Genomic DNA, 23844 nt, shown 5'->3' on the forward strand with positions numbered 1-23844 from the left:
TGGCATTAAAATTGACCCGCTTAAGCAAATCAAAAGCTCAGCATTTGCATTTTCCTAATTCAATTTGTTTGTGATTCCTTCACAACTGGGAGCCTTGCGAGCACTGCGAAGCTTCGAAGAACGTTTTCAATTGCTAAACTAATTTAAAATTTTGAGCGCGTGCGACACGAAAAATAAACTTTGAAATTGAAACCATGACAGGGAAACGGCGCTCTCTCCATCATCCTCATCGTCCTCATCATCATCGTCTTTGGGGTGTTGAAGTGCGTTGCGTTCTGGGAATTGCAGAGCAACGACAACATTAATAAAAAAAAGAAGGGCCAAAAGTGTCGCCAACATTGTGAGTGTTTTTTGTGAGGTTATGAGTGCGGAATGCAAATCAGTGTTGAATGAATGACTGAATCGATGAAATGCAACAACGCACAAAAGTAGGCTAAAAGTATGAAAACTCATTGGGCTCGAAACTTTAATAAATGTTAATTCGTCTGAGATTACGCAAGCCAGCACACAAAAGTTGTACGAAAATTGATTTTTATCGACAAATTCGAGCCCATCTTGTGAAGAGGCAGACAACGAGACAACGGGACAGACTGAAAGGCAGCGCCAGCATAGACAGACTTGCAGATTTTCAGCCAACAAGTGCGCACAAAAGTCTCTGTAGCGTGCCAGACTCATTCGCATCTTGCAGATAAAATCACACACACACACACACCCATACACAACCATTAAGTAAGAGAGATGTGCTACACACACATAGACAGAGACAGCCTTGCCACTGGGGTTGACTCGGCAGCTGATTGCATGGTACTGGCAATTGGCAACTGGCAACTGGCAACTGGAATGGCAAAAATCCCTTAATGATGGTTTCGCTTGTTATGCCAAATGTTTAAAAATTGAATTATCTCCCATTACCGGCGCAGCTAACGAGCGACAGGGCGGCATGTGTGTGTGCGAGTGAGATGAAGAATAAGACGGTAGACGAGTCTGTGGCAGAAACAAGAGGGCTGCAAATATTGCACAGTGGCTACAAATAAGCAGTTGAATATAAATTCTGAAATATACAAAAATATAGTCACTAATGTGTCTGGCTTCCATATATTAATTTATGCACCATCTTCTTCAAAATGTCATTTCCAAAGAAAAATAAACATACTTAGTATAATTATTATATGTATTCAAATATATTGAAAGAGAAATGCTGATTTAAGCTCTAATTGAAATTGTTTTCTATTCACGATTATTTCGACACTAGTTTTGAAAAAATGCACAAGTGTTCATTTCTGGAAGGCGGCAGCTTTTTTAAAAAAAATATTCTTAAGAAACCTGCTTTTAAGGCAAGAGGCAACAAAAATATTATATTTATTATTCATTTTCAAAGAAAATGAAACCTTCAAAATGATCGAAAATTGAAAGGTGACGAGATTTTCATTTATTTGTTTCCTTTCCTGGCGAGATAGTGTGTGCATAGTTAAATATACATTTTTAATTTCAAAACCAATTACTAAGGCATAATATTGCTGTTGAATTGTTTTAATATATTTGTGATTCATGTTGATTCTTCATTGGGAACTTTAATAAGTTATTGAAAAACAATCAAGTTCGAAAACTTTACAAAAATTACTAACATTTTTCAAAATGTTTATCTTTAAAAGGTCCTGTAGCTCCTCTTTAGCAAGAAAATTACTTTATTGATCCATAACCATAACATGACTTGCAAACAAAGCAACAAAATATATTTTAAATTTCTGAAGAAATTTGTTCACATTTTTGCGAATATAGTGCCCACTGTGCAGAGGGTCTGTGTGGCACTCTGTTTGGCTTGCCTGCCTGCCTGCTTGCTTGCGTACTTTTTGAATCAATTTGCCAACAAGGATTTGTTAATCCTGGCTTCCTGACAAGTGCGGTTAGTTTACTTGTTGTCGTTGTTTTTGTTGCTGCTGCTGCATGACGTTTGATGTTGAACTGGCAAGCTTTCAACATGAAATTCTTATTGGCTTTTTTGGACATGCCTGCCCGCACTTCGGCCTCTCTTTCTGCCTGTCTGTGGGTTGTGGGTTGATGTGATGTGCTTTGGGATTTGCACTCGCAACCTAATTGTGCTAATTGCCGGTTGTTGCCCATTGCCACAGAGCATGCTGGACGCAATCCCCCTCCCCATCCCCCTCCCCCTTCTCGAACCATCTCTATTATCGTTGCCATTTTGGTTTTAACTGACAGAGCAGAGCAGAGGAGAGGAGAGTAGAGGAGAGCAGGTCAGCAACCCAACACACTTTCCAAAAACTCTTACGGCAAGGCCTCTGTTGCCAGCATTTGCATTTTCAGCAATTATTGCAACAAAAAATTTGATTACCAAGAAAATTGCCTGCCAGATCGGTCAGAGCTGACAGCTATGTATGTATGATGACCAGCTAGTGAGTGCACGTAGACAGGCTCATTGACTCATTCAATTATGTGCATGTACATATGTGTGTGTGTGTGTGTGTGTTGACATTCATATCCTGATCTGTGTCCCAAAAGCACGTAATTAGCAATGGGCGTGCCTAATGGTCGGTTAAGTGGCTGTGTCGCTGCAGGTTAAGGGGCTTTCAAAGCCTTTATTTTAGCCATTTTTGGGCCGCACCTGTTCAACAATCTCTAATTATTTTCATAATAAAATATTTAATGAGACATAAATGTTTAATGCACAACATTCCGAAAGAAGCAGGCCAAGAGACACTTTGTTAAGCTTACCAGTAGCAGCAGAAGAGTTGCGGATTGGGGGAGTTGGGGATGAGGGGCAGAGAGCGACGAGGGGGAGAGCAACAATAAAGCAGACTAACTAAGTCGAGAGCTGTTGGCAACGCAAACAACATTAGTGCGCATTATATGTGCTCTCTGGGGAATCAGAGAACGAGCGAGAGGAAGAGGGAGCGAGCAAAAAAAGGGAACATGGCGTAAATGAGCAACGAGAACGTAACAGAATTTTTCTAATCGGATTACGCAGGGCTACGAAAAAGTTGACACACAGCCAAAGCTTAAGTGAGAGCGCAAACAACCCAAAAATAGCAGAGGAAGAGAGCGAAGTTGTGATGGGAGGGAAGGGAGCGGGAACTGAAGCTGAAGTGGAAGTGGGAGCGCAGAGAAGTGGAAGTGTAAGCGCACAAGAAATTAAAATTAAATTTTGCAATTTGCCAGCTAATTATTTATTTAAAATCAAATTGAAAATTAATTTTACAGCAAGCGTCGAGGGCACCAGACCGACCGACAGACCGACAACTGGACAGAATGACAGCTGAACAGACTGAAATACTGACAAAAAGTAAGCCAAAAACAGAAGCTGGCTCGTACGGGTATTGTGCAAGAGAGACGGCCATGTTGTGAAATGTTCCTTTTTGCCTTTTTCCTTTTTTGGGGTCAAGTGCGGCTGTCAACGCGTCCTTCTCAGCGTCGACGTCGTGACGAAACTTTGCCTGTGCATGTATGTGTGTGTGTGTGTGTGTGTGAGGGCCACACTCAAAGGCAGTTATAAAATATTTGCAGTATACAAAATGGCGCTGCTGCTAGAAAATTCAATTAGCTTGCAATTTGGCAACAGCTGCCTTTCACAAGCATCTCCAATGGACGCTTTGGGGCACCACTTTGGGGCAGGGGCTGACTGGTTGTAAGTTGTTGAAATTTCTGGCTTTTTCGCCAATTTTGTGGGCAAAGAAAATGGGCGGAACATTGATTATATTTTGCACAAGTAGCATAAGAACTAATTACTCGTCTTACAAATAGTTCGAGAGTAGGTAATTATTAATGTTTTAATAGTTCGAGAAGTTACATTCAACATAAGGTAGTGGAGTAAATATTTTGTTTATTTATTTAAAATCAAAACTAATTGAAATGTTAAACTTGAATGGGAACTTTTATAAAAAATCAAATGATAAAATATCTAGGGAAAACACCAAGTTGTTATTCTTCTGCCACAGGTATTCATTGATTTTTAAAAACTTTAACAAGTTTTCCGGTTTTTTTTTTGTGTGTCCTTTTTGATTTTTGTAAATAGCACTTCTTTCTACTTTAAATTAGGAGGACATAGTACGAGTCTTAATGTTGAAATGCTGCAAAAAAACACGAAATTGTCTAACAATCTAAAAACTTATAATTCTTAAATTGTCCATCGACTTTTTTAAAAGCTATTTGAAACTAAACTATGCTCCTATGACTAGGGTTTTAATATCTTAAAAATGTGTAAATGTACATAATTCCCTATATAAGAGTTTCAAAGGCTGCATATTGGCTTTTTTCTTTTAATATTTAATTAATATATTTCATGCTGCAATCTTCAATCAAACACAGTTTAAAGCCTTCAATCTTAATAAACAAAAAACATTATTAAGAAGCAGATGCGCCTTATATGGGTTCTTCTATACTTTTAAAAAAAGAGTACGTTCCCTTTAGCTATAATAGCCTCAATTTAAAATAACTCTTTCTGCTAACAAAATAGAGTTATTAAATAATGTATTTTTAAAAAGAATTAATGGTAATCAAGAAGATGTTAATTATAAAAATAGAATTATAAGAATAGGCTCTTTATGTATTTTAAAAAGAATTAGTGCTAATCAAGAAGATGTTAATTATAAGAATTGGCTGTAATTAAATTGGTAGTGCTTAGCCTTGAATTCTGCAGACAACTACTGGCTGCTGCCTGCTCTTAAAATATTTCCAAAATATTTAGCCGAATTGCCAACAAAAAATTGGCGTCTCGTACTCAACTGATATTTATAAAAATATATAGCCGATTTAAATGCTTGGAAATGTCTAGGCATAATAAAAAAAATTACAGCTAAGCTCACAAAACTTGATTAAACGATGCTACTAAGCTTAACCAGTTATACTTAATACTAGTTGTAGTTAATCTAAATCTTTAGCTTAACTCTACAGTGAGGCTGCCACTTAACAATGGCTTACCCCATTGTTGTTGTTTCTGTATCTATGTTGTATTTTTTCTGAGTGTAGACAGACTTAAGTCAAAAGCGCCAAAGGCAAGCAGCTTAGCGTCGCTTATGCTGCACATTCCTACACCTCTCAACACATGGTGGACAAGCAACTGCATTTGTATTCAATTATGCCAACTAATGCCCTCTAGGGGCAACACCTCAGAGCCGAAGCTAATGTTGCCTCCGTTTACTTGCAGATACCAGCTACTCGTATCATCCTGCCATACACGATGAGACTTTTGTGCGGCGCAAGCAGCGTCGCAATCGCACGACATTCACTTTGCAACAGGTAAGAACTACATGCGGGTCTTAGCCAACTAGTATATTCGTAGTAGTTTCAATTTTTAATGTGTTCACGCTTCTCTTGTGCTTATCTTTTTGGGGGCAGCTGGAGGAGCTGGAAACGGCATTTGCACAAACCCATTATCCGGATGTATTTACACGCGAGGATCTCGCCATGAAAATCAACCTAACGGAGGCGCGTGTGCAGGTGAGCGCAAAGTAACTGTGATTCCTTCTCTTTTGTATGCAAAATATGGAAAGAACAAGAAAGGAAATTTAATTTGCCCTCGGCAGGCAGCGTCCGAAAAAAAGGTTTAGGCATTAAGTGGAAGAGTGAAAGCGCAACGCAAAAAATGAAATACAATTTATGTATGTATATATAAAAGTTCATAAATTGTATCAAGTTTCACCCGGGCAGGGGCATTCAGGGGCAGTCACGGACACTGATCAAAGGTAGCAGAGCGGCTACGTGAGTGAGTCCTGGCACCCCTAGCCACCCTTTTGACCCGGCCAGTCCTTGCCAGTGCGTCCTCAAAAATCAGTTAGCCGCATCTCTCACGCTCCTGCTCAGCTCTATTAATAATGCATATGCATAGTAGACTTGAATATATGTACGTGTGCGTGTATATATGTATGTATATTTTATTATATATACAAGTATGTATGTGTATATAATGCAATAACTGCTTAAAAAACATTGTATATGGCATACATTTTTGATGATGTGCTGCGAAAGTAGAAAATATGTAAAGTTGTTAGGCAAGCGTGGCCAAAAGGCAAGCAGGCAGGCTTTTTGTTCTTTCCTCTCTCTCTCCCTCTCTCTCTCCCTCTCTCTTCAGTCAGTCTTCTTTTTCAATCTACCGTTAGAAGAAACTTACAAGCTTACAAACAAAAAACGATGATGAAAAAATATGGCAATGCAAAAGCGAAAGAGGTTGTAGGGAAAGCCCGTTTAAAGCAGTGAGAAGTGCAGAGAATGGCTTTTGTTCAAAGAAGAGAATTAAGAGAAATGAAAAATCAATTAAATGCCAAGTTCCTGAGCTATGAGCATTTTAAGAATGAGTCGTAAATATCGCATGAGTTAATTGACAAGCTTAGTAGTCTAAAATTATAAGGAAAATAACGTGATTTTCAATAACAAATCAGTTAATGTATAGACGTGGTTTGTGGATAAAACTGCAATTAAAAGTTGATAACTTTTTAAAGCAAATAAATCATTTCCAATACATTTTCAGTAATAGTAGTAGTAGGAGCTGTGTGTGGATAATAATGCAATAGACAATTGATGATTGCTCACTCATATACAAGTAATCTTAAATATTTAAGTAATGTTTGTAGAACAAAGGGATTTTTGTCAGAGACATGCTCATATTTTATTTTTATTTTTTTGTATTAGCAGATTATTTTTGTTTAAAAATGTACATCGTGGACAACAGTCGGCCATGCAAATAATTTGCAGAAATTTATATTGTTCTACAAGTTGTCTTTGAAAGTTCATATTGGATTTCATAAATATACCAAAACATTAAGCATATGCTAGAGAAATTCGATAAATTTGTGTGCAGATTGTTTGCTTGTCTGAGCATAACTTTAACATTTCATTTATAGTAATTCCACCTTAGCTATTGACGGAACTGAACAGCCAGTCATAAATTTAGCTTTCGCCCAATCAAATGCAGTGACACATTGAAATTAATGGCACAATGGGAATTGTGTGTCTATTTTGTCAAGAGTCGCATGCAAATTAAGTCAGAAAAGTAAAGTATAGTTGCACAAATTGGAATCATTAGCAATTCGAAATTCGCACTCAACACTCACTACTCACCACTCAGCGGTTTGTGTGCGCGCTACATTTGTCAGATTAGTGCACGGAAACATGACAATTAACGGATCTACTTCCACACACACACACACACACACACACACACACGTGCACACTCCACACAGTCAAGATGTTGCACTTCGGCACGTTGCAATCGTCGCGGCGGCATTCACACCCACACAGAAAAGTGGCAGCAACAACTACCAGCGCATTGGGCAAAGCAAATTATGCACAGCAAGTTGCTAATGAGGATGCGACGCTAACTAGACATAAATACATATATACAAGTATATATCCGTACCCACATTATACAAATACATGTACGAGTATGAGTTGAAGACACACTCACAGGTGGGGCAGCTGGCTATTAAAAACACTTTGGTGATGTTGGCGTTGCGGCCTCAGCTATTTCCGGCACAATTAGCAGGCCGTGTGGCAAGTGGCAAGTGGCATGACAGCCCACAAGCCTGCGATTGAATTACGTCAGAGAGCGAGAAGAGTGGAGGAGGTGGAGCTGGTATGAAATATTCCCACACACGCACACACACAATCAATTTGACACTTGATACTTTGAATTTAATTTGAAAGCGTGCCGTAATGTAAAAAAAAGAAATAGGAAAATGAAAACAAAATGCTTGTCAAATGTCGGCCAACGGGACACTTGTCGCAAACACGTGTACTTGTCAGGCTAACGAAATTAGCCAACCACCCAGAAGAAGTTGCACAAAAAACACCACACACACCCAACCACCCACAGCCGAACTCACAAACCCACATAACTGCCAATTGTCAGCTGCTTTGCGACTTCTGCCAGCGAACCACCGCCAGTTAAGAATTCTGCAAAAAAAAAAAAACAAAAAATGAAGTGAAAAACAGCATTTTGAAGCCAAAACAATTGGCCTCCCTCTCCTCCCCTTGTGGAGCCTGACCATTTGTCTGGCTCAGACGGGGATTTCGATAATGGAATGAATGCCAAATGTTTTGATGAGGGTGCTGCGTGGCCGCCACAAGCTGGCGACCACATTTTGACACATTTTCTTTGTGTTTGGTATTCAGGCCGTTGGTAAAAAGCAAATGCGGAAATAAATTTTATAATAAAATTTATTATGTACTCCACTCTGTCCGCCTGTCTGTCTGTCTGTCTATTTTCCCGGTCACTTGGCATACGTAGTACTCGCATATTGTGTAACCTGATATATTTTCTCGACTGTCAATTTTTTGATGCTCTGCGTCTGTTTCTTAGACAGACTTTCTGTCACGGCGCATTGCCACTCGGCACAAAATCATTTACTTAATGTATCAAAGCCTAAGCTATGCGAATTGACAAGTCGTGGTTTTTCAATTATTTAGGGGGGAATATACGCATTTGGCCATACTGCCAGCCAGTGCTTTTTACTCCTACCTGCGGTTATTTTGGGAAAACTCTGTCGCTTTACATCTAATAGAAAGTGAAAGCAGTTGCTTTGTTTTGATCCGTCAAGAGAACAAATACATTTTATTACAGTTTTGACTGAATGGGCAATTATTTGAAAGATTTCATTCAATTCAATGAGAAGTATTTGAGAATAACAAGCTAGGATACACACAGCTGAATCAGGTTTTAATGCAGCATTCGATAAACAAGTTCAGTTTTTTTTTTTAGAGAAAAATCATTACACATTAGACGAAGCTGTGTTAAAAGCTTCTAAAGAGCCTCAATCGATAACTTCTAAGGATAATACCTCATATTCTTTTTAATGTCTAGTCTAGCAAATATGCTAGTTTTATCACAAAATAAGAATGTCTGTATTTAAGAGCCCCTAATGAAATATAATACTTGTAAACTCTATTTCGAACATGGAAGACGGGGCAGCTTTTCTACTTACCTTCGATTATGGTTTTTGGTTTTTGTGCCCATAACCTAAATGGTTCCAGTATTCCCCATCCGTTAATTGTTTCCATAATAGTTAGTGCACTTGTTTTAGTTTGCAGATCTGGTCTCACTTCTTCGATGAATCTCACGAATGCATGTGGTTCCTTAATTAATTGGGATTCAGAGCCAATAACGATCGATTCCTGTTTGTTAACATCAAGCATAGCGACTCTAAAACAAGCAAATCGGATCAAAAATTACAGTTATAGAAACATTTTAAGTATATTTCGAAAGAAAAAATAAAATTTTTAATAAAAAAAATTTACTTATTTTAAGAGGAAATACCGAATAGCTGCAATATTCGTATATCGACATTGTTTCAGTTCCAGAAATATGCTTTATAGTCCCTACTTAAGGCTGAACAAATAACACTAATTCTGTTTTTACACGCTCTTTGATTTAACACGGTTTGAAAATTCAAAATTTTATGTATGATTACACGACTTTATTGTATTTAAAACGATTCAAAATAACTATTCTTATATGGGTCGTTATGCACATTATATATGAGATGAAACATAAATACTTGATTTTTCACTGATTTAAAAAGGGTTTTAGGGAATCATATGCATATGATGAATGTATTTTGAGCACGTTTCTTTTTACACTACTTTTTCTGGAACCAATCTACCGTGTAAACACAAAATTATGATTAGTTAGGAGCTGCGACACAGACTTCCAAAAGAAATCTCCTCCTTTCCAAGCAATCCCCAATCTTATCTTGGATTGCTACTTCACAATAATTTGTTTATTTTAAGGCGAAATCCAAATAGCTGTAATATTCGTATTTCGGCATTCATTAAGTTCCAGAAATTTACTTTATAGTCCCTACTTAAGGCTCACCAAATAGTTAGCATATACGCCACGGACTCCCAGAAGAAATCTCCTCCTTTCAAAGCAATCCCCACACCCCAATCTTATCTTGGATTGCTACTTCACAATAATTTGTTTACGGTCGCAACACAAAGCGCTGGCGGCGACAAAGTGTTCATAATTTCGAAAACAATGAGCTGTGTGTGTGTGAGTAAACACACATAGAGGACGGCCCATGAAAACATTGCGGTTACAAGTTACAGAAACCGATTTGCCATGAAAATGAAAACAAATAAGCAAACAGCAGGCGCACACATAATGCAAATAAAAGAGGAAACAAAGTTGTTACAACAAAGAGGAAACAATGCTGGCGAATAAAAAAGGTAAACACCACCCGGCTGGGCAGCTCGGCGGGTCGGGTCGGATCGGATCGGATAATTATGGCAAGTGCGCACCATTAGCTTCCGCAAATAAGTAAGAAACACTCAAAGCAAACACCCAACGATGACGAGGACGAGGAGGAAGAGGACGATGATGACGGCGGGCGCAGTTCAAGTGGAATGAATGAACAGATGTGTTAATATCAAACGCATTTGGCAACCCTTTGCAGCGGCCGCAGCAACAATAATTGGGCTACCGCAACAGCAACACCCCTCCGGACCAGCCCATCGCCGCCGGCAAACATATGCACGTCCTCGTACTTCGGGAGCAGCGGCGCAGCCATCAACTTGGATCAGCATTAAAGGATTATTCGAGCAAATGCAATTATTTGACGGCGCGCCAACCCCTTTGCCTCCACCCTGCGCCATATATCAGAGGTCGCTGCTACCAGTCGACACACATACATACAAGTATGTATGTACGAGTATATCGCGGCTGCAGCGTCTTAGCAGGCGATTTTGGGTGGCTGCGGTTTGTCCTTTATGCTGGCACAAACGCTGGGCGGCTCTGTGATTATAATAAATTATCAATTATTGGTATTATACTTGTATGTGCATATAAGTATGCGCCTGGGCATGTGGATGTGGAGTGGGTTACAACAAATTTTGGGGCGGCTTGCCTGCCAGCGTGGGTGTGCCAAAGGAAATTGTCATTATGGGTGATGCAGCAACACAATGCTAAACGAATTAGCTGGCAGTTATAGAGAGAAGAACGAGCTGAGGGTGACAGAATTATGAAACACCACTCTATACTATAAAAGTACACCCAGCGATTTAAATTTTTTAAGAATATTCAATGAGTTACACAAGTTGTAATTTATATTTGTGGAGCAGAGAAAAAATTTGCTTAGATGTCCTGAAGTGCACAATTTGTCGCGTTCAATGGGTTTTTCCAAATATTTGTGTGCCCAGCTTAATATTTTATTCAGATTTCTATTATCGATAACTTAAAAGAAAAGCTATTTAATATTTTCAATCCTATATCAGAAACATTTTAGCTTCCTTGAGCAATATCTGAATTTTTAACCTTAGTGCTGACACTCTTAATTAGCGACTCATCAAAACGCCTGTTAAGTTCGCCAAATGTTTTCACTAAGCAATAGTTCTGGAACCATTTTTGAAATTTTTCTCATATTTATCGTTTCATTTTAATTCAATATTTTTCGATTGGTCTTAGCTTAGGACAATCATTTGTTATCAATATTTAGAATATTTTCGACGTACCACTTCAATACACTCTTGACAAAATGAGTTGGCCTTATGAAATTGGTGGATACTGTTATGCTTAATTGGGTTCGTCCCTTGTGATGTATTCGATTTATGCTTTAAGCAATATCAACGTTTTTTTTTTTTTATTATTAGTCTACTTTGATTATTTTATCAACACAACTGTTTGTCTAAAAGACCATACACATTACTATTGAAAACTTGGGCCCTCCTATTACCTTGAGATATTTTTCATATGTCCAAGACTGTCAAATAAACTAAACTCCAATAAAGTAAAAAAAAAAAAAAACATACACATGTAATGAATATTGAAAATCCATGCAAACACAAGTATGTCAATATAGACAGATATTAATATCTGTGCCTGAAAAAATAAAACTTTAACGATTGCTTTCCTGCAGCAAATTCTGTGCTTAGCAATGCTTAAATATAATGAACTATGAATCATACAAATAATGAATAAGCAAATGTAATAAGATGTTGTAAATATTTTAATATGATTTTAAACTTAACATAAAAGTGCCAATAAAATTTGAATATGAAACCAATTTCCAGCACAAGACTCACAGGCGATTAAAGCCGCGCCCCTAAAAGTATGCAACATCTTGTCAAAAGCCAAAAGCCAGCCATTCAATTAAATATGCAAAATTTGGCTCTTTATTTATGCAACAGAAAATCAATTACTGGAGCTATGGCTCCACTGCAGAGCAATATAATTAAGCCTCTGTATAGCAGGAATGTGCAAAAAACCTTCAACGGGCGCGCATCTGACTCAGCACGTAGCAAGGGCAAATAATTATATTCAAGCAATCAAGAAACTAAACCAAGCGAATTGAATAAATAAGAAACACCGACAAGCAAGTTAGGGGGGAAGAGGCAACGGTAGCGATAATAAAACAAAGCAAAATTGTGCATGAAATTGTTATTGAAGAAGCACACACACACACACACACACCATCATACACATACATAGTATATGCTTCTGTTCGTGCACAATTGTTTTTCATTATTCAATTTTTGTCATAATGATGAAGCAACGAAGATGAATTCAAAGCCCTTCCCCTTCCGCTCTCTGGCTGCTCCAGGCATGCGAAAACGAAGAAAAAGTCTGGCCATATTTTATTGGTAATGTGCTTATGGCATAAATATTGTATTAAGTAACTGGTGGGCGTCACCACCAACAACAAAAAATGGTGAGGGCGACTGGCGAACAGAGGTATGTACTATATATGCGCCTCCCCTGGCCCTTGGGGGTTGACTGCGAATTTTTACGAGTGCGCATGTTAGGCAGCCAAGCAACCACCCACACACTCCTCACACACACACACACATACACACACACACGTACAGAATTTATTGTTTTTACTTTGTGGGTTGGCGCAGTTTGTTAGTTGAGTGTGTATTGTGTCTGGGATCTCTTGGTCTCAACATGGCGCCTGTTGCCTGGAGGCGCAAAATGTTGAAATTGCTTTATGCTGCGTTATGATTACAACAATGGGCGAGCGAACTTTTGCGCAATGTCTAATTTGAATTTTGATTAGGAAATTTACTTACACACATACCCAGAAGAACGGTAGCGAGATGGAGCGAGCGAAAAAGGTGAGGGGAGAGAGAAGGAAGCTGGGAAGCCAAGATGGCGCCGACAAGGCAAACACGAGTGGCTGTGGCTCGAGTACGTGTGTGTGTGTGTGTGCTTTTTGCTCTAACAAATCCCATTAGGGCGCGCGCTCTAAGCATGAATCAGCGTAACCGGAACTAAAAGCAAACAAGAAGCAACAAAAGTAACGAAACACACGCGCATAAGAATGTGGCAAAGCACTGGAGTTGGGGCTGACAAAGCAGGAAGCATTGTCTTCTTGATTGAAGCTCATTAGGGCGCCATGTGTGTGAGCCTGAGTCTGAATCTGTTTGTGTATGTGTGTGTGTGGCAACCCTCCAGACAGTCAAACAGACAAAGAGTCGTTCAATTTAGGCGCTGATTACAAACCAAATTTGTTTTGTGCTTTGTCAAATTGAAAATCTGATTTTATTTGTTTATGTTTTAGAAAATTTGCCGAAGAGCTGCTTAGCTTGAGACTCTCTTGCCGCCCTGCCAACAAATTGTTAAAGTTTGTGAGGTGGAAAATTGCGTTTATTGTTTTGCCACATCTCGTATGTGTGTGTGCGTGTACGGGTTTTGTAAGCAAAAGTTTTCCAATTTCATATTGGCTGCAAGCCAAACTTGCCCCCATAACATAAATAATAGACATGGCATAAAAACAATTTACTAACTTCTCCTTCATTTCTTTCTCTTTCTCTCCCCCCTCTTCCCCCTTTTTTTCATTTCTCAAACAGGTTTGGTTTCAAAATCGACGCGCAAAATGGCGCAAAGCCGAACGCCTTAAGGATGAGCAACGAAAACGTGAAAATGGCGAAAGCACCAGTTCATTAGATAAGGTAAATATCAATATTAATATATTAAATAATTTAAGTTTAAGGCTGACTTAAAATCTATGCGTACTGGGTAAAGAAAAAAGTAAAGAGAGATCACAAATTGTAGTGGTTAGTTTGCTAAGACTAAGACCTAAAACCATCAAAAAAGGATGATCTAAAGTTCTATAGGCGGCCAGATTCTGCTTAAATTTGAATTTGGCTTGCCCTCGAAAACATACAAAATCGAACTGGCATCAACAGTGTTTTTAAAAATAGTGCATTTACAAATTAAGGAGACTTCCAAATGCAGAACTGTCTTTGCGGAAAGGCAAAAGTTAGAAAAGGACTTTCAAATTAGTGGAGTGTGGAAACAATTAATATTTAGAAACTGGTAAAGACTTTTTTTCAGTGCCTCAAATTTGTGTTCAGCATTCAAGAATAGAGTAAGAAAATTAGGAAATAAGGGTTTCAATTCAAAATATATACTTTTTTCTTGACCTGCAAGGCACGCAGAATAGAGGTTGTTTATTATATGAAATTTATAAATAGAAATATACTTTAAATACACAAAATCGCGGCTTTCAAACAGGCACCGTGTGTCGGCTAAAAACAGCAATAGGGAACGCAAAATTTTACGCAAAATCTTATTATAGCTTAGAAATCAGAGTTCTTTGGAAATTATGCAAATAGAAAAAGGCATTCCTAATTAATCACATTTCTCATCACATTTACTTTATACATTTGTCGACTATAATTTCCCTTTTCCCAGCTTCACGACTCTCGCGAGTCCTCGCCGGATATAACCGGAGAAATTGACGATGATATGGACGAGCTGGCGCCACGTCAACGCTCGCACAGTCCGCTAGCCAATGGACCCATGGATCAGCAGCACTCGCGTAGTCCACACGGCGGTCTGGACTCGAGCGACAACGAGCGTCCGCTCTCCTCCACTCAGCTGACAGCTACACATTCCGCTTCGCAATCGTTGGGCTCCATTAGCGCGGGTTCCCCGTCGCCAGGCGTGCGGGAGCACACGCCACTGGCCAGCATCGGGCAGCCGAACAGCCCCTCGAATTCACGCAACACCGACTCACCCATCGAGGTGGGCGGTCCAATGTCGCTCACAACGAACACACGGCTCACAGCAGCCTCCTCGAACAACAATTCGGCCTCCTCCACGCCCACACCTACAACGCCGCATGCCGCCCATTTGCCGCATACGCCGAGCAGCGCAGCGGCGGCGGCGGCCTTTGGCAGCCACATTTTTGGCAGCTTCGGCAGCGCCAGTAGCGTGGGCGCAGGCAGTGACACGTAAGTACACTAAAAACAATAATTTAATAATGTCTACAATCAAAAATTACTTAGTTGAAATTTGTGAAAAGATGCAAATATTTATCGAAGTAGGCTTCATGAATTTACATAAATCGGTGCAACATTTTCCTAATAACATAAAGCCATATACTTGAATGAAGTTCATCTTCCAATTAATGAAAACAAATAAGGATCATTTGAATTATTCAGACTTTAAAAAGAGTCCAAGAAATTTGTGCAATTTTGTTTGTTCAACACTTAATTGGGATTTTCTTCTAGGGAGAGTCTTCTAGTAGACCTAAATAGGCCTTACAAACAAAATTTTAAAATGAGGAATAATAATTTAGGAATAATAATAACATAAAGCCATATAATTGAATGAAGCTAATCTTCCAATAAATGAAAACAAATAAGGATCATTTGAATTATTCAGGCTTTAAAAAGAGTCCAAGAAATTTGTAAAATTCTGTTTTTAAGGCCCATTCTAGTCTACTAAAAGCCTCTCCCCTAGAAGAAAATCCCAATTAAGTGTTGAGTACACGCTTGCAACCCAGGAATTAATTAAATATTCCATTCTAGTCTACGAGAAGACTCTCCCTTAGAAGAAAATCCCAATTAAGTGTCATAAAATATTAAGAAAAGTGCGTTTTCTCTGGAAACAAAGGAATGTCAATTCCTCGATGTACCCAGCATATGCAAATAGAATAGAATAAAGCTTTCTATTTAAAATTAATACAAAGAATATACTCAGACATGCTTTTTGCTCGTATATGTGATAGGAAAAGTGTTTGTAGCTTGACTCTTGAAAAAATAGACATTCCAGGACTTGTGTTTTAATCTTTTTAATATAGTTTAAGCTTCAATTTTGAAATTGAGAGATTTCTCAATTATTTTCGCTAACAAATTTACTTCAGTTAGAAAAAAAACAAAACATAATTATCTATATGGGCCTAAAAATTAAGGTGCATCTCTACATCTCTATTGAATTTGATAAATGAATAAAGAAGTAAAAGAGTATTTGAGAAAAACACAAATTCCAGATCATAGTTGAAAATTTTAACTAAAACTATATTTAGAAAAATTGTAACTAGAACAACCTATTTGGTGTCCCAACTTTGTGTTTCATAAACTAAAAAGTATTTTCTCTGCCGTTTTCATATTGCTCGTGAAATTTCCAATAAATGAACCTGAAATTTATATTTCATATGTATGGAAAATATTTACTTATTTTAAAGTATTTAAAAGTAATTGTAATGAAGGAATTAAGGAAACAAATAGAAATGTCCTCAAGCATTTGTAAATACACATCTCATGACAAATATTGCATAAATAATTTCTGAGTGTATAGACAATATTTTCTCAGACATATCGGCTGTAAAGACAAAGCTGCTCATTCGTGCGCTGTTCCGTTTGCTGATTAGGAACTTAGGGGCTCGCTATATCGACGCACGTGCCCATCAATAGCTGCATCATTAGCGTTGGAGTCAGAAGTCGGGTCAGACTAGAGAGCTGACGTTTGGCGCGCACTCTTAATGTTTCCGCTGCGCACACGACTTCCGCTGACCGGAAGTGCGCCAATGGAATTTAAACGTTTTCATCCAAAACATTAAGTAAAACGCCTTCCGTTTCAAACGCCTGCTCAATAACCCATAGCGTCCTTTAGTTCGTCTGTTATCATCATGCCTTATTGTTATTGTTGTTGTTGTCGACTCCGCAGGAGTTCCGCCTTGCCATTATTCTTGGCCAGCCACCCACATCCACCCACCCGCTAATGTCATTACTGCTCTCATTGTGGTTGTCTGCTCTATGCTCCCCATATACTGCAGTATTCTGTGTTTTGATCTGATCTGCTTTGCTTCCACATCCACGTCCACGTCCGCCTCCTCACTCTCATAATCAATTGCTAATTTAGTCATCGTCGCCAAATTTTTACACTGCCCGCACCCACTTAGGGGTGATATTTGTCGTCGCATTTCGCCCTGAGATTTGTAAATATTTGCTCGGAAAATTGTTTGGGGGTTGTTTGTTAGCTCGTTTGTGTTGCTTACATGTTTTCTGCTCTTCTGATTTTGTAGCAGTTGTTTTTTCCTTGTTGTTGTGAAATTGACGACAAAATGCGACACTTGCCATAAATTTATTGTTTGTTTGCCTAATGCCTTTGTAAGTGGAAGCTTAATGACACGCAAACAATTAGCCGATCGTTGAATTTAATTGTTGTCCTGCTTTCTATGCATATGCCAGGGGAACGTGGCGGGGTGCGACCCAATAGGGTGACAACGATATCCCGCAAGCTGCTGCTTTGGCAACTGTTCACTGAAATAGAAATTAAGTTTTCGAAATCATAGTTGTGCCGATTTCGATTCAAATAATCGTAGAATTTGTGCGTACCAAGTCGCAAGAATTAGTTCAAATATAATGTGAGTTACATTTGAGAATCCATTGTTCTTGATTCTATCATTCTATTCATTATCAAAATCGAAGATATTGGTGTTAGAATGATAATATTTAGTGGAAAAATTGCTTAAATATCGTAGAAACCTTAGAAGTTGTTTAGCGAATGTTTCGAAAACTCTCACTTATATTTCAAATAGTTGTTATAAAGATTATACTTGTAGTTAAGGCAACACAACAGTCATCCAATAATAATATTTCCAGCCTCACTTTATAACTTTCCAATTGTCCCATTTTCCTGATCTATCAATAGTTCGTCCACCCGCTATAAAAAGGATACACAAGAAATCAATTCATAAGCACACTATCTCATATCCGTACGACTATGCTACAAAATGTGGATATGACAGGCAATTGTGAAGGCATTTTTAATACTAATATTATAATTATTAAGCGAAATCAAAAACAAATTTACAAACATTCCATCAACCTTGAACTTTTTGCATGAGAACTCGATGCTTTATGGGCAATTTTTCAAAACATAAAGTCGGGAAGAAAATCCAATTAATTCTTGACATCTCTGCACAGTGAAAGCTCCTTTAATGGACACATCTTTTATCCAGACACTCTCTTCGGCGAACAGTTTTTCTAAAACATTCGATCGGTGTATTGTATCCCCTTAAGCAGAAACTCCTCTTGGACAACAATTGGGTCCGTGAGTGTCCGTCCTAGTGAGTTTTCACTGTATATGTCTTAGATAAGAAACGCACTGATAAAGCAAAACGGTTCTAAAATCTCCAAATCTATTCCTGCGCTTATCTTATAAAAGTAATTCAAACAAGATTTTAATATTCATTTTTATACCTATTCACGTAAAAAGCATAAGTATCCCATAGCATATATATAGAGATTCATTATAAAAGTGTTTGTTTTAATACTTTTTAGCATTCCATAACACAATTTGATGCAAGTCTAGAAATATTTGCTTTATATCGGCTGAAGTGAGGAACTAACTGTTTGGCTTAAAACCACAGCCCATAAAAAGCTACTTGAAAATGTAATTGGGCGTAAATGAGGGTGTTTCGTATGCCCTATCAGAGTAACCATATGCCGCGGCGCTCTTTTGGCACAAGGGCGGCAGAGACTGGGCCCAGTGGGCGGTCTCATCAGTGGCGCAATCGCTCATCGGGCGGCCCAGCTCATTTGATGGCCTTACATGTCAATGCGCCCGAACAACAACAAACAGCACACCACCACAACAACAACAACAACAATAAAAGAACAGGATATATAATAGCGCAGCAGTTGAATGACAAAGGCAAGTGGGTGAGCCAGAATAAATAATAAAAAAATAAAAAATACGAAGACAACCCACTGAGCAAAAAAAGGACACATGCTGCTGAATCATGGCAAAGGCTGATTGTTGTTGTTGTTGTTGTTGTTGTTTTGCTGTGTGTTGTAACGGTTGACCGAATCGACTGTAATATAAGTGCCTTAGTTTATGCATGCACTCAGCTTTAGATATCTTTTGATATTGTTATTCAAATGTGTGCGAGCAACGGATATCCTGCGTGTGTGCGATCTCAAGTCAAGCGTTTCATCGCAAGCATTTATCATCGCATTAGCCATGCACACACACACACACTCTCTCTCTCTCAATCTCTCATTTGCCATATTTTATGCAAATTAATAGCAAAATATATCAATCAGCAGAGACAAAAAAAAAAAACAGACAGTCACACCCAATTCAATTCCAATGCTGACGTCAAACAGAGTAGAAACAAGTCGCTCAACAACACATATTGCGGCTGTGCATTATAATTGAGCGATATGCCAATAAAAACAATATTCACAACAACAAAAGTAATAAGAAATCAATGCACTTGACACACATTGCATGCTAACGACGGAGAAAACATCAACACTCTCCTGCTCTTTCGATTTGTGTCCATTGTCTCGGCTTGCAGTCCCATCTTCAACTTGTTTCCACACTTGCAAAACCTGAATTGCCAAAAATTATGCAATCCTTCAAAAAACAAGGAAAAACGACTTAAACCTTAAAGTCTCGCCGGCCCTTGTATGACTTGCATTCTCTTCGCTCCCCCACTTCAACTAAAATGTTATTGCACGAATTGTTTTCATAACAGCCAATCATATGGCTTAATGCCTCGATTTTGATAAAACTTCAGGCTATGGCGAGTCAGCTCAAAAAACTCATTAAAAAATATTTTGATTGAGATGTTTGCGCTAAACAAAACAAAGAAATACAAAATTTATTTCCGATATTTTTGTAGACAAAAAAACTATCATATTTGGAATGATAATGACACCGATCGTTCCTATGAAAGCTACATAAAATAAGTTTTCTATATTGAGTCTGCAATATTCTTGTAATGCATACGATTAAGACAAGTCTTCATAATGTAGTTGGTCGCCCTAACTGTTGTTTTAAAAGTTATCAGTGTTCATACGGACAGACGGTTTATGAGACCGATCGTTCCCTATGAAAGCTATATAAAATAATGTCTCGATATATAATCTGTAATTATCTTGTAATGCATATGATTAATATAAGTCTTCATACCGTTGATGGTGTCCCTAAGTGTTATGTTTTAAAAGTTATCAGTGTTCATACGGACAGACGACGTTCATACTCTCTAGTACAAGTATACCCTATCCGAAGGGTATAAAAAGAGACTTCCAACACCTAAATGGGGCGCCAAATTGAAGTTGTTGGTTGTCTACAAAAAAAAAAAGAAATAACTAAAATGCAAGGCAAAGCTTTAAGAAAAATAAAAGTGTAATGCAGGTATACAAATACATACACTTAGATAAATATATTTTATAGATTCCATTTAAAATACATAAATAAGGACAAATTTCAGTTGATTAGAGAGATTTTCTCCTAATTTCAAGAATTTTAAACTTTTAATGAAAGTTTTTAAAAGTTTCCACTTTTACCAAAAATTTAAAAATAGTATTCCTTTTCTGCAGAAAAGAAAAAAGTTAAAAATATGTTTTATCAGAAATTAGAAATTGGGCGGCCAGAAAACATTCCTGTGATGCAGAAAAAAAATGTTTATGTAATAAAACAATTTTTTTTATGTTTTAAAAACTTTTGTGTATCTAAATAGTTCATAGGATATACATTTTACCTTGGCAGAAAATATAATATATTTACTTTAGAATAATTTGTAAAATTTAAACAAATAATAATTGCAATGACTAGCGTAATAATTTAAAAGTAATCTAATACTTGCAACGTTAGGATAAGGCTTATAAATAATAAATAAATAAATAAAATAAAGTATAATACTATAAGTATACTTTGGAGAAAATATATGTATATTCAGGCAGTCCCACTTAGTTCTGTTTAAAATAGTGTAGAGTCTCAACAAGTAACTCCTTCACATTTCTCCCAAAAATCTTTCTGCTATTTCTCAGTGAGGCTTTTGTCTTGAAATTTGGAAATTTTCAAAGTGGATCGTTTTATTTATATTCCGGCAGTCACATATGAAAAGCTCACTTAGTTCTACATAACTAAGTGTACGAATAGAGTTTAAACATTATCTCAACAACTATACAAGTAACTTCTATTCAATCCTCTTTGCGTGCGGGAAAACATATTTTGCGGCAAGCGTTGGAAAGTTGAAATCTTCTTAGCAATGCAAAACTTGGTCGGCAAAACTTGTGTACTATACTCGTATGTACTTGTATGTTCAATGGAAGCCAGCCACACACATATGGGAAACTTTCTAATTAAATGGTTAACAAATGCCTGCTCTGAGCTGAGAGATGGGAGCTTAAGCCTGTCCTATATTTTATGCACAAATATGTAACTTAATACATATTACATACAGTACCCAAAAGCCTTAGCTCGCCTCCTTCACTCTCCGTCCAGGTAAGTATGCCCCAAACGTGTGTCGAGCTATATACATATATTAAATATATATGTACACCTATATATTTATGTGTATATAAGCATACATACGTGTGTAGGCATGTGCCTGGCGCACGTTTATGTTTGCGCGCACGAATGCTTGAATAATAAATTAGGCAAATATTTTAATATTCATCATGCAATTAAAATAAGCTGCCTCGTCTCAGTCGTGCGTCGTCTGTCCTCTGTCGGGCCTCTCAGAAGGGAAGAGCAACTTTGCAAGGCTAATATAATAAGCATAATCCACAACGCTGCCATTAATGTTGATTTTGATGTGGAGTTATGTATTCAGCGCTTCACGAAGGTAGCGAGCGCGCAGTCAAAAGTTTCACCAACCGATGTATGTATGTATATATATGTAAGATTTATTAGGTTTATAAATCGTTTAATAAAGTATATCGAGTATTTGACAAACAATAAGAATAGTATTATATAATAACATAAGACTTAAAAATATGTTTAGACGCCGACTTTTGCAACTTCTGACCAACTTTAGTGACTGCTGTACAACTTTACTACTGACGACTGAATGCCACGACTGCTGCTTACGACTGTTGAAAAACGACTATCCCACGACTTCTTCTTAATTACACCTTCGCCTGATCGGGGGTGCCAACTGATGATAATGGCACAAGGATGCCACTTTACACTCGGCCATCCTGCTCATCATCTGTCTCAGATGATTCTCCAGCTTCATCGTCTTCGTCTTGACCCATGTAACGCCACAGTTTCATAGAATCAGTACAAGTTGAAGTCTGATTCGGACCCTGGAACTCTGCAACTTTCTTCACGTCGAACCTTCCATTACGTTTTATTTTGGTAACCTCGTATGGCCCGATATATTTCGGAGCCAGCTTTTTACCATTTACAAACTGTGTTACTTTAATGGCTACTAAGTCTGCTAATTGGTAACCACTATGCTTACGTCGCTTTTTGTCAAAATTCTTCTTGTAGCAACTTTGAGCTTTTTCAATCTGTACTCTGGCATCAGCTCTGATTTGGTTGCGTTCATCCTGCAAGCCTTCCAGTAGCTCGTCCTGAAGAATTTTCACCACTTCCAGATCAGATTCATTACGCATTTTGACGCCGAACATAATTTCAAACGGAGTGTACTTCGTAGATGAGTGGACATGTGTATTAATAGATCGTTGCACCTGTGATGTATATTTATACCATTTTGACGGCTCGGCTGCAGACATTTTTGACAAAACAGACAGAATAACTCGGTTGACTCTCTCTATCTGCCCATTTCCTCTTGGGATCCCTGTAGTAGTCTCGATGTGCTCTATTTTGTGTTCCTCACAAAAATCTTTAAACTGCTTCGATATAAATGCTGCTCCTTTGTCGCTGATAATACGCCGTGGATTCCCAAAGATAGCTACCCACGAGCTGATATGTTTAACAACTTCTTGCGCATCGGTAGACTTTGTTGGATACAACCATGTGTATTTTGAAAACCCGTCAACAGCAGCGAATATGTATTTGTACTTCTTTGCAGTCAGGTCCAATGATCCCAAATGATCTACATGGAGTGTACTCAGCGGCTGATCTTCTTTGTCGATACAATGCAAAAAATCATCTTGTTTACCCAGCTTTCTGTTATGTGTTATACACTCAATGCAATTCGCGATAAATTCCACAACTTTTTTCTCTAAGTGTGCTATAAAATAGTCCTGCTGAATGTGATGCATGGTTTTCTTCACACCCATATGACCAAAGTTATGAGCATTCCTGATAACTTCTTTTTCCATGCATTTCGGTACGGCTAGCAAATCAATACCATCTACTTGTTTATAAATCAGCTGATTTCTGACCTTGTAGTTTGCGTATGGTTTCAGTTTTAAAATTTCTGCAACTGCAACTAAGGTTTCATCTTTGCGTTGGGCCTTTAAAAATTGTGCCTGAACTTCTGTGCTTACGATCATGACTGGGAATCGACTGAGGCTGTCGACATGCTTCATCCTTATACCAGCGCGATGTTCTATGGTATACGTAAAATCTTGCAGATACATTAACCACTGCACTACTTCTCTGGGAATTTCTTTTTTCGTTGATGTCATCTTAAACGCTGCGCAATCAGTAACGAGAACAAATTCAATGCCCATTAAATAATGTCGTAGCTTTTTTGTTGCTAAATATGCTGCTTTCACTTCCAAAAAATAGCTATGCAACTTTTCTTCTTGAGGTGTCGTTTTTTTACTCCAGTACAGAATAGGATGCCACTTGCCATCATGCTGCTGGAGAAGAGTAGCACCAAACCCATCTTTTGACGCATCAACATGTAACTGTGTTGCCGCATTCTGCATAAATATCTTCAATACTGGTTCATTCGT

At 38.0% G+C, this 23844-nt stretch overlaps 1 protein-coding gene across 1 annotated transcript in view; it reads left to right on the forward strand.

Moving 5' to 3' along the window:
- LOC115631296 (homeobox protein OTX1 A) overlaps positions 1-23844 on the forward strand; it is a 67646-nt gene that overhangs the window by 27105 nt on the left and 16697 nt on the right. Inside the window, exons 3-6 of the mRNA XM_030528011.1 lie at positions 5159-5250; positions 5350-5451; positions 13792-13893; positions 14639-15180. Of these exons, the coding sequence (XP_030383871.1) occupies positions 5159-5250; positions 5350-5451; positions 13792-13893; positions 14639-15180 (838 nt within the window). The remainder of the gene's footprint in view (positions 1-5158; positions 5251-5349; positions 5452-13791; positions 13894-14638; positions 15181-23844) is intronic.

Source organism: Scaptodrosophila lebanonensis, unplaced genomic scaffold, assembly GCF_003285725.1.
Source record: "Scaptodrosophila lebanonensis strain 11010-0011.00,11010-0021.00 unplaced genomic scaffold, SlebRS2 tig00001412-arrow-pilon, whole genome shotgun sequence".
Lineage (NCBI taxonomy): Eukaryota > Metazoa > Arthropoda > Insecta > Diptera > Drosophilidae > Scaptodrosophila > Scaptodrosophila lebanonensis.